The sequence below is a fragment of the Sturnus vulgaris genome, chromosome 1 (assembly GCF_052056855.1).
Source record: "Sturnus vulgaris isolate bStuVul1 chromosome 1, bStuVul1.hap1, whole genome shotgun sequence".
Classification (NCBI taxonomy): Eukaryota; Metazoa; Chordata; class Aves; order Passeriformes; family Sturnidae; genus Sturnus; species Sturnus vulgaris.
In genome coordinates, this window is record NC_142243.1 from 9,182,176 (window position 1) to 9,200,602 (window position 18,427).

Genomic DNA, 18,427 nt, shown 5'->3' on the forward strand with positions numbered 1-18,427 from the left:
TACAGCCAAGGGTAGTAACTACACCCAGTGTGGTTGATTTTAGCTGCACATTTCCCATTAATGTTAATGTGAAACTTACAGCTATATTACTGCACATGGGTGCAGGATATACCCTCAAGTTGTTAAATGAATGAAGAGAATGAATACATGGTGATTCCCATGAAGAGGAAAAATGCCAAGGAAAGAAATGTCAGAAAGAATAATATAATACACAAAATCCATTCAGGGAAGGAAGGATGGGGAGGGAAAAAAAAGGAAGCATTTTCTGATTTCTTTCCAAAATGAGCTGTGTTCTGGGTTCCCTGCAATGATGTAACAGTTGAAAAAGGCTTAACCATCTCCAATAAAAGCTCAGTGATGAAATCTAGAAGAAAAAGATAATCCTTTTCTCAATTAAAGTCTATGTTTCAGGTTAACCTACTGTTCTTTAGACCTAGATGTAAAGCTTTATCTCTTTTTGCTCTGGACTATATGTAAAGTTAAAAACTGATGGAGGAATATTTTCCTCAGTGCTGCAGCCCCATGGCTCTGGATTGGTAACAGCTCAACAGTTTGTGTGGCAGAGCTGATCAAGGTTAAAAACTACTCAGCCAAAAAACCAGTGTGGTTTGACTGCTACCAATGAAGTTCTGCTCCAGCTCTGACTGCAGCCACTGAAATGTTGCCACCTTCTCTCATTAGTTTTAGGTCTAAGATTTCTTAGATCTGATCTAAGATCAGATCCCGACCTCCATTTCTACAGTACACACTAATCAGTCCCAAGCCATTACTTTTTGATGGTCTGCCTTCTTTCTCCATGCACAGTAAGAATTTAATGGTCACCAAATACATATATTGAGTATTTTAGTTCATGAAACAAAATCAGAGGGAATGAACACTTAATTGTGTGTGAAATCACTGCAGACCTGAGGGGCTGTCTGGAGTTTAGGAGCACAGCTGAACATCTTGAACTCCTCTGAAACATTCCCTGCTTCTATCTTATACACACACACACACACGTATATATATATATATATATATACACATACAGACAATTTCAGTAGCAGAAAGAACACCATGATAAGCAAAAACAATTTTTTAGTTTAGTCTGATAAAGACACAAATACAACACAAGGAAAAGACAATTAACATTATAAAACAAATGACACATATTATAAAAATCTTCATTGTTTCCATAATTGTATTGATAAAATTATTTGTTTGGGGTTTTTTTCTTTCTTATTTTCTCGTATCTTGCTAAAGTATTTTAGTAGTTTAAAAACCCTTTCGATTAAATATTCACAGAGTAGTGCTGGATGAAGTGAAAATGCCCACAAGAAAAATGGGAATATTTTGCATGCATTGAATTTTTTTATCTGAAATTTTCAGCATATTTTTTTTATTTCCAGCACCTTTATTAAGTACAATAAGTGCATCCCTTTCCTTGCCTTCTTTCCTGTCCTTTTTCTTTTCTTTTTTTAATTAATATATTTCAATGTAAATTAAAAGTATTATCATTATTTATCTCTATGTACATGTATAGCCAAATACACACATACATAATAAACATATATAATGCATATGTAATGCATATGCATATGTAATGTATATGTGTGTATATATATAATACCACCTATACATATATATGCATACAAATAAGCATTTACTCTGTACCACAGATTTCCCATATTTCTCCAATTCCATATTGGTTGTTTACTCCTAAGCACCATTTAACTAATTTTGGTGAACTCTGATAAATGGCATTACTCTGAATTATTAGTTCACTTAAGCTTGGTGCAAAACTACAGTGAAAGCTGGTTTCCACAACTTCTAATTACAAAACATTAGCTACCTGAGACTTCTCCAGCTGAGCAGATTAGCATAGATCTTCTCTGCTGACAGCTTTGACCTTCACTCCAGCAAACACTTGTCAAAATGCCAAAAGTAATTACCTGGCTGTTTAGGAAGGAGTAATGGGGTGTAGCTACCCACCTTTTCTTGTTACTGATCTAAAATGTCTATAAAACTTTGCCAAGAGGCACCCTCTGGATTTTGGCATATACAATTTTTTTTTTCCCTTTATTTTTTTCAACAGACTATGAAATATTTTCTATATGATCTCCTGCCAGCCAATCCCATCACAATTCTGGAGGACAGTCTAAATAACACACTAGATGGATCTTTCAACCAAAACCATTTTATGACTGCTGTCATCTCGATTTTGTTGCACTGATGCAGCCAGGAAAAAATATATTTAAAATCAGCAGAAGTAGCACAGAGACAAACGATCATAATTATCCTATGATGATGGTACTGTCTATCCTCTGAATTAACTTATACATTATAGCTTAATTTTTTTCATAAAAAGCCTTTTACTGTTCATATTTCAGATTTTCAACTAAGAAAACTGAGCTGCAGAGAATTTACAGGTACTACTTGAAAAATCTATGGCTAGATTAAATCTAGACATGTCTTTTGACTTCAGCCAACAAATCATACAGTTTCTCTTAATCTGGAAGGTTCAAATTTATGGAAAATATCTTTTAAACATAACAAAGGGATTTAACTTTTTCCTGACGACTAGGCAATGCTAGAAAGATTTAAGTATTTGCAGATTATAACAACGGTCAATAATTTATAAATCCTGCAAACAACTTTTGTCAGACAATGGAAAACATCATCCCCAAATAAGAACAAGATCAAAAGTGATAAATCTGACTCAATCTTATCTTGCATTTCAGAATGGACATGTGGAGTTCAGGAAAACTCGGGGTTGGGGGGGAGTGGGGATGTCCTTCTTTGGTCATAGATAGTCCAGAAAATAAACAATTAATGCAGAACAAGGCTGTTGCCTTGTAGTCCCAACATTCCCTAACAATTGTGCACAGTATCAGGCAGGAGCAGCAGCTGCAGCCTTCAGTCCGAAGGAGAAAGACTGCTTAGAATGAAAGGAATGTTAACACACAGGTCTGAACACTGCTGACAAGGGTGCCCTTGTGAGCACTGCCAAAAAAACTTCTCTTATCCTCAAAAACTCTCCCAAAGCTCTCAAATAATTCCTAGTCCCACTATCAAAAGCTCATTTCTTTCCCTCTCAGATACATCCCTCCACGAGCTATCAGCAGCAGCAGGTCATGCAAGTGCCTATTTTCAGGAGAGATGATACGTGAATCCCCTGGACCTTCTAACTAAGCCTTTTTCAGCCAGAACCCCCTCACCTGCCCTTTCATCCCAGGTCACATTTGTGCCTCCTTCCCAAGATGTCAACCTGTAAATCGTGTTCTACCAAGAGAACAAATTGCTCCCAGGTTCAGGGCAGCTGTCCTTACACACTGTTACCAAAACACCACACTTCTGGAGAAGGGCCTTTTCATGTTATTACTTTTCTCCAGGTAAAAAGCACAACAGCCTGATTCTAAGATGAGTATATTGATTTTCTGGGTTTTTTTCTTGTGCTTTAAATAACAACTATTTTTCATAGACTCCTGAAGTAGCACTGCTCTCACTCACAATTTTTTTCCTTTGGCTGATACGAAAGCTATCAGCTCAAATCACAAGACTGCTAATCATCCAATTTCATATATTAAAAATAGGATATTTAGTTACATCAGATAAAGACTATTTTCCTGTTTGTACCAACTAAAATAGAACACTATCTGTTCCACATTATCCCTGTTCCACATGGTGCCTAGTGTTTATTTGCATGCACACTTCAAAATCGTTAGGTTAATCTTGTTGTTCCACATTTTGAGAAGTTATAATCAATCTGTCTAATAGGTGAAAAAAAAAGGTAGTGACTGTTCTTTTCAAGGTAAAGATGAGGTTACAATGCTATCTGACCTAAATCAAGGTTTATTCAATTCCCTTCTTTATGCTTACCTAGAAAGTTACATAATCATAAAAAAATTTTACATAGCCAAACTATTCTTTATATAAAAGCTGGCTGGTATATACTTGCATTATCATATTTCTTGTAACTGTTGCATTTTTAAAGAATTAATTTTAATATGCTCGGGATCTGCTGCAAACAGAGATAGCATCTTAAGTGTACTGCACAAAAATGCATAAAACTTTATTAAAGGACCATAACATTTAGAGATGTCTGGAATTGTAATTATTATTGCTGTATATGTCATATTGCATATATATTTCAATTTTCCTGGAAAATGTGCTGCTTCGCATAAAAATGTGAAATAGAAGAAATTTGGCTAAATAATATGGTGAAATTAACATTAAGCAATTGTCTTGGGTTTGGGGATTTCTGCTTGCTTTAAGTAAGAAATAAATTAGTTCTGAAATATTTTAGTGTGGGAACGTTTTGATGCTACGTCCACAGTGGGACCCCCAGTACTGCTGCTATACAAAAAAATGTTTTATTTCAGTCACACATTCTCAGTGCCATGGATTTGTTGATTTGCACCAACTGAAAACGGTCCTACACGTAAAATGTACAGGTCAGTTTCAAACATCTGTGCATGGAAATCTGTAGCAAGTTTAAATGGTAAAAGAATTTTCAGTTCCATAGTAAAAAATGTATTGGGAGATTTCTTTGGCTTGAAAGAAAACCACTTTGCACTCCAACTTCAGAGCAGTTTCATCCTGGATTATCAGCTCTGTAGGTGTGAAGAAGCAAACTGCAGAATTTGGTTATTTAATAGCATCACACGTGGTAATATTTATCAAAATTTAAATTTTTGTATTTTTACTTGATCTTAAATTAACTTTGAATTCTTAAAGAGCTTTAAATATGTTAGCAAAGGACAATGTGAATAAAGGAGTCTTATGTAGAAGAAATCAGGATTTGTAGCAGAAGATTTTAAGAGATCTATCAGTAGAAAAAAAAATATTTTGAGCCTATTACCAAGCAGCAATTACAGAAAGAAGCTTTCCAGTGTACCATCCTGACTTCCAACAATCCCCCCAGATTTACATGCAGGATCTATCATCAACAATGTCTCAGTGATTCTCAGTGATTAGTGATGATTTCTCTCTCAAACCTTTAGCCACCTATGATAAATGTGACTTCATATAATCTATCTTTTCTCTTTGAATGTAGAGGCAATCTAGGCAACTATTTTTGAATAAATGCCTAACATTTAGACAGCTGCAACCGATTTAGATGAATTCTACCCTCATTATTAAAATGCATTTAGATATATTACCAGAGGGCTCTTTAAAAAATTCAGCTTTAAAATCTCTATTAACCTCTAAACCACGACATAAATTACTTAAATAGATGACTTATTTTTATCAGTCTCCATAGGCCTGCTTATGGATTTCAGAAAAAAAACACCTAACAGAAATATGTGAGTTTCAATCTAAGCTTCAATTTTGATATTTCCATTGAACCTTTGGTATAACTGTGTTGTTCAAGTGTTAATTATTGTATTCCACAATATTCTAATATCTATTCTACACAAATAGTAGATCTTACTTTAGTTTAATTGATGGTTTTCTATGAATGGGTGCAAATAAGAGGCATGAGAATGCAATGACATAAACTATCATTGCTTTAAATTAAAGACTATTAACTACATAATGCTACTTAGCTCTTTTTGTTTTCCTCCCCAATTTTACAAAATTATTAAATAGCTTTACCATTCCCAACAGTTAAGCAGCTGGATTTATGGGTTTATCCTGGAATAGATGACATCACTTTATAAGTTGAACAGAAGGAAGTTCTGCAACTTTCTATTAAAACAGGAAGTGGTCTCAAGGACAAGAAATATTTCTCTCTAAAATTAGATATTTCACAGTTATTCTTAGAGGAGAGGGGTGTATGATAAAATGAATTCCACCCTTACTAATCACAGCAAGGAATAGCATCATTAGAAGGAAGTCCATGGAGAAGAGTCATAACCAAAGGTACTTGTTCTTCAGAATTGAGATGCATTTTCTGAATGGTAGCACTTCTCACTTGTTCTGTTTTTCAACAGAAGAACAAGATGGAAAAGAAATGCCATCTTGAAAACTCATTAATCATTGTATCAGACATTTGGTACTGCAGGAAACAGTTCAGTTTCTGAATAATCTTCAAAACCATAATGACATCCTTTATTCAGCAATGGAAGGATTTGAGGAAAATAATTCAGATGGATTTGATGATACAGTAGGTGAAAGGAAATCGATCCACTACAGAGGGCTCAGGAGGTGAAAAAGGACAATGTGAACTAAGGAGGCTTGAGTAGAAGAAATTAGGATTTGCACCAAAAGACTTAAGAGAGATAGAAATGGAAAAGGACCTGTCAAACCTTTACGTTTCACATTATAGACTGAAGAATTTTAATCCTACTTAAAGCAGGGACATGGCAAGTGAAATCAGATGAACTTCACAGCCTCCTGGCTACACTGTTCAAAGTTTCAGACACACAAGCTGTCAGTTCTCTCCAAAGAAGAAGAACTTCAGATTATTCACAGACTTATTCTTTGCTACCATCTCAGAGACCAAGATATCTAATTGCACAGTCTATAAAAATCTAAACAGAGGGAAGGAATTCACCTGAAGACTTTAAACTTATTCTGTTTACTTCATCACAGCTGAATTATGATCTGACAGTGACTGAGCAATGAATATTTTCAAAACAACAATCGTTGCTCACAGTTGTGGGGTGGGAGAAGGAACCAAGACACTCTGCCTGCATGGACATGTTGGTGCCTGAAACAAGAGCTCATCTTGCTGAAACTTCTTCTCACAAGACTTGCAAAGCTTACACCAAAAGTCAACAAGAAAACCAAGGCTGGCTGTAATGATTTTGCTTTTAGAAATTGAAGTTTCCTCCTTTTGATGACACAGAATTCATATCTCCTGCACTGACAGTCACAATGAAAAACAAGGTGGATGTTATTAGGAAACCAGCACAAAAACATATTGTCAGATTCCATGATGTCAGCAAGAGAGGCAGGGCATTGGAGGCAGAATAAGGCATAAATACTTTCTGCACCAACTGGATCCAGGCTCACAAAGAGCTCAGCCATTTAGTCATCCTAATTAAGAGCAGAACTGTGACATCTTGGATTACTCCAAACCACTAAGACACCAGCAGCTGAAAATACTACAGAGGATAAGTTAATTCTAAGGAGTTTGAGTATTCATTTCATTCAAAAGGACTCCTTAATGCTAAAAGCTAAGGATGGTGTTTTGCCTGTTTAGAGCTGCCAACTTCAACAAAAATATTCACATTCAATGTCAAAAAGTTCTACTGCATATTTTTTGTCATGGATATTTCAGCTCAGCTGGAACATCTACAAATTTGTAGATGTAAAATCTCAAAATCTGTAAGATCATGGATTTAATCATTTGCAGTCATTTCAAACTGCAGAGAAATTCTATGTTTTTTAATCTATTCCAATAACTTTGATGCAGTGTCTTTATTCAAATTTGCTGGTTCTATTGCATAATATAGTAACATTTGAATAACAATATATTATTTTTTGCATTTTTGTGTTTCAGCAGAATTAATTTTGTGATGTTTTATTTTCAGAATTAAATCGCTTGCAGAGAAATGATTTTTAGACGAGAAGTTTGTATGATTCAACAACCTACTCTCTAAGTCAGGATAACAGTCCCTTTCAGACTATGCACAGTGTGAAAATGTGAATCTCACCATCAGAGCAACAGAAAAGTGAAAAAAAAAGCCCTAACATAAAAAACCTTCCAAACCAATAGTTTAGTTAGAAGTTACGGATATCTAAAAACAAAATAATTGAAAAATTTTCTTTTTATTCTTATATATACATTAAATACATCAAAATTTCTGACTTTCCACACTGGTGTGTACCACAAGGTATCTTAGGCACAAGAACCTGCACACAAGACCTGTTACTTCCCTAATATCTGGTTATGCACTGCCATGCCCACACTATGCACACAGCCCTTTGCTTTTCAGTCTTATCTAAACACCTAAAATGTTGCACTTCAATACAATACAAAAAGAAATGTAAGCATGGCTCTAACAATAAAAGACATTTCAGCAGTGCTGAGAGTCTGTGCCCAAAACTTTTCTCCTACATCTCTTTTTCGTGTGTTCAGTATATATATTACCATTATAGGCACCTGATGCCAAAATTCTTTGCTTGGAAACTTCAGAAGTTTCCAATTTTCTAATTGTCACTATCCTTGCCTAAACGGTAGGATTCTGCACTACATATAAAGCAATTTCTTTCCTCATTTCTATATCAAACATGTTACAATTTTATATAGAAGTAACTTACTGATAATTGTTCTCTGCTAGGTTTTTCCTGACCTTTAAACTGAAAAGAAATACACATTTGTTTGTCTAAATGATGTCGTGCCAACTGTAATTACTCCTAGAGCAGGTCACATATGTCTTGAGAAACTTTATTTCTTCAAAACATTGAGATGAAATTACACTGCACCACTGAACCTGACTTATTAAACAGAAATAGGCCAGAGGACAGCCACTTGATGAAAGATGTGTTCTATCATTTGAATGTCAAAGTGTGTGAAGCTGGCAAAATATTGGGTGTCCTGCTCTAGAACAAATAAAGGTATTGTTAATGTGAGAAAGAAGCTATTCACAATTTTAAATTACTCTGTTGTCAGCTTCCCCATATAATTATGTAGCCCTAGAAACTGAAAAAAAAAACCCAATACAACCAAAAGTAATCAAAACATGTACACAGAATTGGAACTGTGAATTACTGGGAAAAAAAGTTTTATCAGCAAGAATGTCTCTAAAGGATTTTAGAGAGCTTATTTTGCCTCAAGACAGGTTATGTGTACACCAAGAATGAACCTCAAACTCAAAGACAACAGAGGAAACCATTTTTATTATCATTCTTCCATATCTCTGTTTTTAGTGGATATTTTATCATTCATCTTCTTGTGTAGTTGCTAAATAGTCCCATGTCTTCTCTAACCTGAACATTTTTCAAACTCCACAGAGAAGGATGGAAAACTTTAAATATAGTTCCCTATATTTAAACCTCAAATAGTGCAAGGAAAATATGAAGTGTATCCATTTTGGTTACAAAAATATATGCTGCATGAATAACAAGACCAAACTGATGCACAGAAACTGTTCCTATGGCTATCAGTGAGACTTGCATGTGCATGACATCTGCACAAATAAATTTCTTTTTGAAAATCTGAATAATTTACATTCCTATAATTATTATGGCATTTGATTACCTCAATTTCTAAATTATTTTCATTTCTAAGAAAGTGACAGACTGTGAAATTCTTCTGTCCATTTGGTCTATTCCTTTTCTCTAAACAAGATCTGCTTTCTGAGCTCCTGGAGGGATGTCAAGTTACCTAATAGAAGTATAGCATGGAATTATGCATTTACCTGTGCCTACCTTGGAAGTATGCATTGATTTATTCTCCTTTGGCTTCCCTTGGTAAATTAAGTACTCGGAATGCTTTTCTTCAAGACATTGTTGACTTTAAAAATGTATAATTACAACTAGAGCCTAAAAAACCTTCTTATGTAAGTATACATTGCTGTTGATTTTTTAAGAGAATTTATTTTTGGCTTAGAGATCTGGAAGTAAGAAGTTTGCCTTAAATAAATGAACTGATTAGTGAGTACATTGACAAGCACTGCAATTTCATGAGTTAGAAAGGAAAAATAAGATCGTTCAATAAGATACTTCTAAAATTTAAAATATTTGAGGGATGGATAGAATTGTGAGCTCTTTTTCTTCTTTTTCTTCTTTTTTTTTTCTTTTTCTTTTTTTTTTTTTTTTTTTGGTAAAGGGCAAACACAAGGTTTAGTTATGACAATACTACGGCCACACTGAAATACCAAGAGGAGCTTATGTAAAACTCCTAAAAACTTCTTTCTGCAGCCATCAAAACCTGAAACTTTTAATTCACTAAGCAAATGGAAGTCAGAAAATGCCTGGGATAATAATGCAATAAAGAATAGATAAAATTACTGTATAAAAGATGAATTTAAATTGGTGAATCTGCAGAAATTCATAGAATCATAGAACATTATGTTTGGAAAAGACCTCCAAGATCATCAGGTCCAACCTTAACCAAATACCACCATGCCCACTGAACCATATCCTAAAGGGCCACGTCTGTTTGGTTTTGAACATTTCCAGGGATGGTGACTCCATCACTTCCCTGGGCAGCTTTTTCCAGTGCTTAATCACCCTTTCAGTCACATTTTTCCTAATATCCGACCTGAACCTCCTGTGTCACAGCTTGAGGCCATTTCCCCTTGTCCTGCCATTTGTCTTGGAGAAGAGACTGACCCTCACCTGGCCACAGCCTCCTTTCAGGTGGATGTGGAGGGTGACAAGGTCACCCCTGAGCCTCCTCTTCTCCAGGCTGAACACCCCCAGCTCTCTCTGCCACTCCTTACAGGGTTTATGTTCCACATCCTTCACCACTGGGTTGCCCTTTCTCTGGGGTGGCATTATTTTGTCCCCAGAACCTCCCTACTTTTTCAGCAGCATTTAAGTTAAGGAAGTTGAAAACAACTACTTTGATTCCAGTGGTAAGAAAAACCAGAATGTTATATCTTGAGTTTTGCTGAAATAAATGACTCACAGCATTTTTACTTTTCAGAACAGCTTGTCAGGAACAGGCCAAGGCACATCAGGAACCTCCTGGACTTGACAATGTTTCCACAGGCTTGTTAAATTTCAGTGGATGTCAATTCCATTAATTTCCTTACGTGCAAATTTTTGAACACATGTAAGCCTAATTATCCACAACTGGAAAAACTATAAACTGCATTCAGCTTTATTTTAAACCTGCCTTCTGCCAGTTTCATCTGTTCTTGCATTGCAAAAGCAATTATACAGTCCTGTCCACATGCTCTGTGCAACTCTAGAGCTGACAGACCTTTGTCATAACATACTCATATTTTTTATTTTTTTGTCCAAAGAAAGTTTCCTTTCTCTCTTCACCACTTGTTATATGGAAGATGTTCCATACTTACAGTCATGCCTTCTCCCTTTCCCTGAATCTTTCCATTTCAACCAGAATTTCCAATCTCTCTGAGGTATGAGAAACAATACTATGTGTGGTATTTAAACAAAGGCAAAGAACATATTTATGAGACAAACAAATTATATCATTATGTTCTCTATTCCTTTCCAAATAATTCTTAAAAACACTTTCCTTGTTCAACTGATAATGGAGACTGAACTGTCATTTTCATCAAATTACCTATTACTACACTAAGTAAATTACTACGTCAACCTTGTATACAAAGCTATTATTTCTCCATATGAAATTTTTACAGTAATTTACAATGAAATTCATCTGCCATTTTGAGTCCATTCTCTCATCTTTATACACTTCTAAGATTCAACCTTTAATACTATGAATAATTCAGAATTAGCAGGATTTTTCACCATCCTGCTTACTCTCTTTTCTAATTCTCTTATAACTATGTTGAATGTTACAGTCTCAGCAGAGATCCTTACACCTTTTTTTCACTATCTTTAGCCTTTTAGAAAACGAATACTTTATTCCTAATCTCGGTTTCTTGCCTCCTAACCAATTAGTGATTCACCATTTTTCTGTTCCATATTCTACATTCAAAGAAACAATTAAGTTTCCTTACAAACTTCTGGGAAGACCCTGTCAAAAGCCTCTGGCAATCCAGGCAGGCTCCACCAACAGCGTCTTATTTGTTGATCCTTTCAGAGAGATTCAACAAGTTTACAACACAGGGGAGGTCATTATTGTACAAAAGCCATAATAATTTTTCCCAGGAAAATCATACCCTTTCAAGAGTCACATAATTCAGTGTTTATTGTGAATTCTGAGTTCTGACAGTACACATCTAGGGATTTTTGACATGATAAACCCTTGCTCCTCTTTAATCACTAGTTAACAAAACCCTTCTCCAATGCAAAAGGTTCTGCAAAGGAAAGTTCTGGCATAGGAACTACCCTAGTTCTTTCTACAATTAAATTCATCCATGGTGAAATAAAAGAAAAACTTAATGAACTTTTTGGGGGCCCCAGTGCTTATTTACATAAACTTTCCTTGTTTCTGTTTTCAAGTAATATTGCAACTTGTTTAATTCTGATTTTTAAAGCCTATCAATTGAGTAATTTGGAAGCAAATCAGTTATCAATTCAGACACTTGGAAGAAATTATTTCTTGCAGTCAACAACTCCATAATACAGGTAATAGCCAAGCTGACTATTGAAAAGGAGCCAATAGGAATCCTTAGAACAGTGGAAGCAGCTTAATTCTAGAAATACAACCTCTACTTCCAGGATTAACTTGTCATTGAAATAGTTCAAACAGAACACCAACAAAGGCATATTCTACCATTTTTTGTTCCAGAAATTAAGGCTAAGGTGTAATAAAATTTTTTGTTCCTTGAAAAAACCTATCAGAAAAGTGAAAGTATTATATACTCTTTTACAAATTACTAATGTGTTTTTATGAGTTTTTGGCAGCACTGAGGAGTTTTTCACCATGCTGAAACTTGACTACAAGCCTCTACTTAATTTTCTTGACAAACAAGGAGTCTCAAACACTTTTAATGGATTCAGAGAGGTTAAACTGAAATTTTCATGTGCCACTCACCTCTCAACCATCTCTCCCTTTAAATGTCAGTCTTCTGGGAGAACAGGATGTGTCTGTGCTGTCTGCAGTGGTACTGACTGCTAAACACACGTGTCACAATTTGGGAAAGGAAGACAAAGACTTACCTGCTTCTTTGGCAACATCTGCAGTTGAAATATTTTGGAGGTTTGAGTGCACTCGGAAGGTCACAGCTGGTCCCAGCACGCTGAAAGAGATTATTAAAAAAATGTAAGATTCATAATCAAGAGACATGGCATAATATTCCTTATCAAAATAGGTTTTTAAAGAGAAACTATTAAGACACCATTTAGCCCTCTTCCTTTTGCTTCATTAGCTACATTTGCATACATTTTTATACCTCTTGTGGTTTCCTGTGTGTATCTTGTGCCCATCTGAAAGAATTCCAATGACATTAACTAAACTTTAGAACACTCCTGTAAATACTATTCTTATTATGAAGATGGCAAAATGGAGGCACTGAAATTGCTATTCACTCAAGTACAGCATAGATCATCACTGGAATTCAGCATTTAAAGAAGATGACAAGTATTTTCATATTTTATATTCCTAATATCAACACAACTTCAGTTCCTGTTGTCACAACTGCAATATAGAAATATAGAAACTCAGAATATTTATCCTAATCATATTCTGCAAGAATATGTGTGGAGAAGAGATTCTGGACATATCTGATCCAATAGTTAGTTCTGACCAGAAAAATACCAAAAAAAATGTATCATTTAACAACAGAGGTGATTACCTCTTGGAACAATTTTTGAGAGGAAATGATTTGACTTTGTGGAGACCTTTCTGATGGTCCTTTATGGCACTAAAATATATAAGAAATTTCCATATGTAAAGTGGCAATGTACTGAGGGCTTCACCAAAAAGTATCATTGTGCAATTTTAAGGAAAAAGAAATCTGTAATAGTAACTGTATTTATTCTCCATCCATCCCAATAAACATCCTACATGTACATCTGATGAAAGAAGAAATTTCAGGTGTGATGTCCTTAAAATTATACTTAAATACTTATCTACAAAACACATAAGAAAAACACACATAATAATATAGTGAATGTATTTTTGAAGAAAAGATTCTGGAGAACAAGAGACTATATAAATTATAATGCAAGAATTTACAGGGGAGAAGAGCGTAGGGTCTCAAGAAAACAAAAAATTGGCATTATTTTAAAAAAGTTTACTTACATAATATATATTATGCAAGTTCCTAAGGTTTTTTAAACTCATATTATCTGTGTAAAGAGTTACATTTATACTATGAAAAGCAAGCCTGCTTAAAAGGTAAAGTACATGTAACAGCTTTTGACTTCCTATGGCCACGGCTTAGGAGAACTAAAATCTGAAAAATTGCTGCAAAAAAGAAATAACTTGAAAAATATTTTGTTGCAGGGCTTGAAATGAAGTATTAAGTTATTCTCTTAGTAACATGTTAATCTCTTACAATCATAGAATGGAGAGCACTTAATGAAATGTGCTTAATTGCATCACATATATCCTAGATAGAAATACCTTTAAACTTTTTCCATTTCAGGCAGAAAAAAACCCTTTTCTTAACGACAAGACTTTTCTTTGAGCTCACAAAGGGAATCAGAGTAAGAATAAGAATAAGAAATATCCTTTCATCTTTTACTAGCAAAGCATGCACTGCTCACATTTTATTCTGGAGTTAACAGGGACTGCCATTAATCAATCATTTTTCTTGAAGTACTCTTAGGGGGAGGGGAGAAAAAGAAAACAGATTTTATTGTTAAAGGACACTCTAAAAGCCTGGCCACTAATGGTCAGGAAACACTTTTAATAATGCCAGGCAATTATAAAACCTTTGTCAACATCGTGTTAGTATTATAGATTAAAATACTCAACAATTGCAAAGTAATTTTAATTTGAGATAACTGGTTTACAAATTCCAGACTATTCTGTCACTAACCCTGATATAATCCACCATAAAATGCACCTGTTTTAGGATACTCTAACTAATCTTGCACTGCCCTTCTTTCTGTGTTGCCATCCGAAGAGAAATTCTGATTCCTCCCCAGCTGCTCAGATATTTTCAGTGCCATTAGCAGTCTGCTTTAAATAAAAGCAGCATCACCCAAGTATGCAGCTCTTGCATGACCAAAATAGGAGGGAAAGAAAAAACAATTTCAGATATTCCCCCCAAATCTTCACTGCATAGTCCTTTATAGCTGAGACCCTAGAACCAACACAAAATACCAACCACAGTGCAGTTATATTTTGGCTCTATCGGCAAAGACAAAAAGGTTCCCTCCCTCCTTCCCCTACCTGAATGTTTTATGTCTCAGCCACTCCCCATTTCCTCCCACTGGTCCTGTCCTGCCCCACTCCCTGCAGCCCTGCATTTCCTGGTGTCAGTAAAATCATAAAGATTAAAACTGGATCATTTCAGTGCCCCAGCCCAGGCAGTGAGACAGGCATTTCCAAGGAGTGTCAGCACCATCCCACTGTTCTCTGCTGACTCCACCTGGATACTCCAGGAACACGGGAAGATCCCAGTCTGTCATTTCTCCTCACCGCTCAGAGAAAACAAGAACAAAAAACAGGACGAGTAAAAAAATTCCTTACGCAAGAGGGATAATACTGAGTTAAGACCATCCTTTTGCAGGGAAAAAATAAATCTCAGAATAATTTAAAACACCCACTCATATGCTGCTCTATGGGACATTGTTTTCCTCTGCTGTAGCAATTGAATTCTTGTATGTAAGAAATCACCTGAGCACCACATCAGCATGGCTTCACCAGGAATATTTGTAAAATACAGAAAATAAAGCGGCTTTTGTCACAACTTTTCGCACATTGGCATTCTGTTTTTTTAAAAGCAAACAAAAGACCTTGAGATTACTTGGTCAAAATTGCATTTCTGCTTGATGTTTTGGGAACTGACTGCTTCAGGAGTTCATAAAATGAGATTTTTCTCATGGGGGGCTTCTGGCAAAAGCACTCAATAAATAAATATTTCAATAACAAAAGACGCCCTTTAGGGAATTCCTCACTGTTCATTATGTGTTGGATGAGAACATTTAAACAAAACCAGTAATTATTTGACTGCAAAATATTTTTAAAAGACTTTTTAACAAGAGGTCAATCAGCCTGAAAAAAGGTTCCAAGATGTATAAAATTCACCCCTGACAGGAACTTTAAGTTGGGTAGATGAGACTGCTTTCCTGTGTCAGACCCTCTGAAACCTGCCCAGCCTGAGTGGCAATAGTCTTCAAACTGCTCTAAATACAGGGGCTCAGTGAAATGCACACATTTGTGTATCAGGGGATGAACTGGAAGCAAAGCATTCCCATGGAGGTGCTGGGGGAGCAGAGGCATCACTCCTGGCTGGTACCAGCACTCACCCAGCTGGGCAGGAGAAAACACGGGAGCCACAATGGCCAGGCTGAAACCTCACCCACATCTGCTGCAACTGGGCTTGCAAAGGTTAGACAGCATTTTTTGTCTATCCCTCCCCTGAGCTGCATGCTACTACAATTGCCCCCAGGTAAATTTGCAGTCATTTTTTTCTGACACAAATGAACTTATACTCACTTAAGCGAAGATTATGAATTTTAGAAGGTATCTGGACTCTACAATGTAATTGCACTTATCACTTTTTTCTTATACTGTTTTACAGGGGTTTTTTTAATAAAGGTAAGCAGTTCTGGCTTCAAGGCTAATAAATAGTGACTTCTCCCCACACAAAATGTAATGTCTGTTGCAATGACCTGCTAAATTTATTATTTGAACTTTACCAACTAATTATCCCCTCTTTGCGTGTCACAACTTTTGCCTATTTTTTTTACTTACAAAAATGTTGCCTTCAGTCATAATAAGGGGTTTTTTAACAAAGACATTCAAAGCATATTGCAAATTGTCACCCTTATGTGCTGTTGTCTTTTATTCTGTTTACTAGAGATGAAATAATTACAGTGTTTATACCAAAATGACTTGAAGGTTGATTGCTGATTTAATAATATCCCCTCCCCTTGGGTTTATATTTCCCATCTGAAGGTGGGAGGGTGCACAACACACAGAGAAACAAAGAATATTCTTTGTGTAAAATAGAAGTATTTCCTTTCATTAATTGTTTTACGACTAACAGCATTCTTCTTATATTTTCCCTGTCAACAAATGAATGATCTGAATAAACAGAGCTGGAGCGTGATCAATATGGCAAGGTCCATATCACTTTCAAGCCGTGGGTTATAATTATATTTATGAATGACAGGATTTAAATCTCCATAAATTATGCACCAAGCTTTTCATGCCTGTTCCTCTCCCTCGTGTGCTTCAGCATCACAGTATCACACTGCATGTTCTCTGAGAGAGGCAGTCACAGTCTATCATACCCCCTAGTGGAAAAGGATTTGAGAAACAAGTGCCAACATGGGTCTGTGTACACTTGAAGATGAGACATAGAGCTGATGCCAGATGGAAATGATTTGAGGTGGCACCTCATTTTTAAGATACAGGCAGAGTGCAATTTCTCAAGACTGGAGGAAGATGAGGAGATTAGGATTGGCTATTTCCAACATGAAACATTCTCTTAATGACCCTATTTTATAAAATAGGGCTTGCCTTAATAAAGCTTAGATTTGAAATTAAAGTCACTACTTGTCTATATGTTCATTTCAAAATCCTTTAATCTCTGGAGGTTAAGAAAAGCAATTAGCAACGCTCCAGAGGACTGTGCAAAGCAAATTTTATAGCAGTGAAGGTAATTGTCTCAGGAAACGTTTGGTAGGCTTGAACTAATGACTTGCAATGTGTACACATTTCTATGCCTTCTGTGTTTAGGAATTTGAAGCTTATGTCCATTGTTTATATTGCACTGAAGCCTCCATTTCACCTTCTCAATTTTGGAAAAATTAAGATGCTCATGCTGCTGTAAATGTTTTATATATTATATTTAGAGGTATATAAACATACTTATGTCAAATCAAATCAATGGAGAAAAGCACATAATTAGCAGAGGAATTTTTGTACTATAGTGCGTTTCTACAATATGATTTACAGCGAAAAGCAAAGGCAGAAAATTGCAGCTGGACATTGACACATAAAACATGAATGGATTAAGAAGTGTATGCTGCCTGTTTTGTTCTCCTTCCAATATTCAGAGTAGCTGTAAATCAGTTGGCCATTTGAATCAAGTTTCACCAACATTTTTGACCAGAACTCTAGACCAGAGTTTATTTTGTGAAGCATTGCATCATACTGTATTTACATTACACGAGCAGGTACCTGACTGAGCTTCGAAGATTCAGGAAAGTTTGCAAAGGATGTGTTGTGCTGACCTGCTATAAAATAACATCCCTGAACTGTTGAGTAGAGAATTATTGATCATCACTCACACTTAATACTAGAAAGACACACATCTCTCACTCTTTAATATCTTTACTGTTCAAAGATTTGCTTCACTTTGCACCTGGGCTGCAGAAATATCAATGTGGAGCTGTATGTATTCTCACATTCCTATTGACAGGTATGTATGCACAGCCAGTGATCAATTAAAAAAATCCTTTTCTGTTTTAGCAAAATGAGTTTTTCAAGCCCTTCTCAGGAAACTCTCAACATGCTCCCTAAAGTGCAGAATGATGCACAGTGTTCCAGAACACCCTGCAATACAGCAAGTAATATATTATCTATTAATGTTTATATCCTTCATATACGCTAAGCATGAACATTTTGCACCATTCTCTGAAGCGTTCCTGCACTAAACAAAACACAGCATAGAGAGAAAGCTGAAGACTTGTGCTGGCATTACACCTGGTGTCTGACAGTGACCAGGTACTCAAGGTGGAAAAGCAAAATTCCTGCTAAGGGAAAGGCACTAATTGCAGTGCTCACCAGGTAGTGGCTGATTTCCTATCACCACTTGAATTTCATTAGAGG

The 18,427-nt window shown here is 35.7% G+C and overlaps 1 protein-coding gene across 2 annotated transcripts in view; it reads right to left on the reverse strand.

Moving 5' to 3' along the window:
- The window catches only part of PTPRN2 (protein tyrosine phosphatase receptor type N2), a 637,088-nt gene that overhangs the window by 343,635 nt on the left and 275,026 nt on the right, over positions 1-18,427 (reverse strand). For both annotated transcript variants that reach the window (XM_088159091.1, XM_088159088.1), the window contains exon 11: positions 12,634-12,713. In XM_088159091.1, the coding sequence (XP_088015217.1) occupies positions 12,634-12,713 (80 nt within the window). The remainder of the gene's footprint in view (positions 1-12,633; positions 12,714-18,427) is intronic.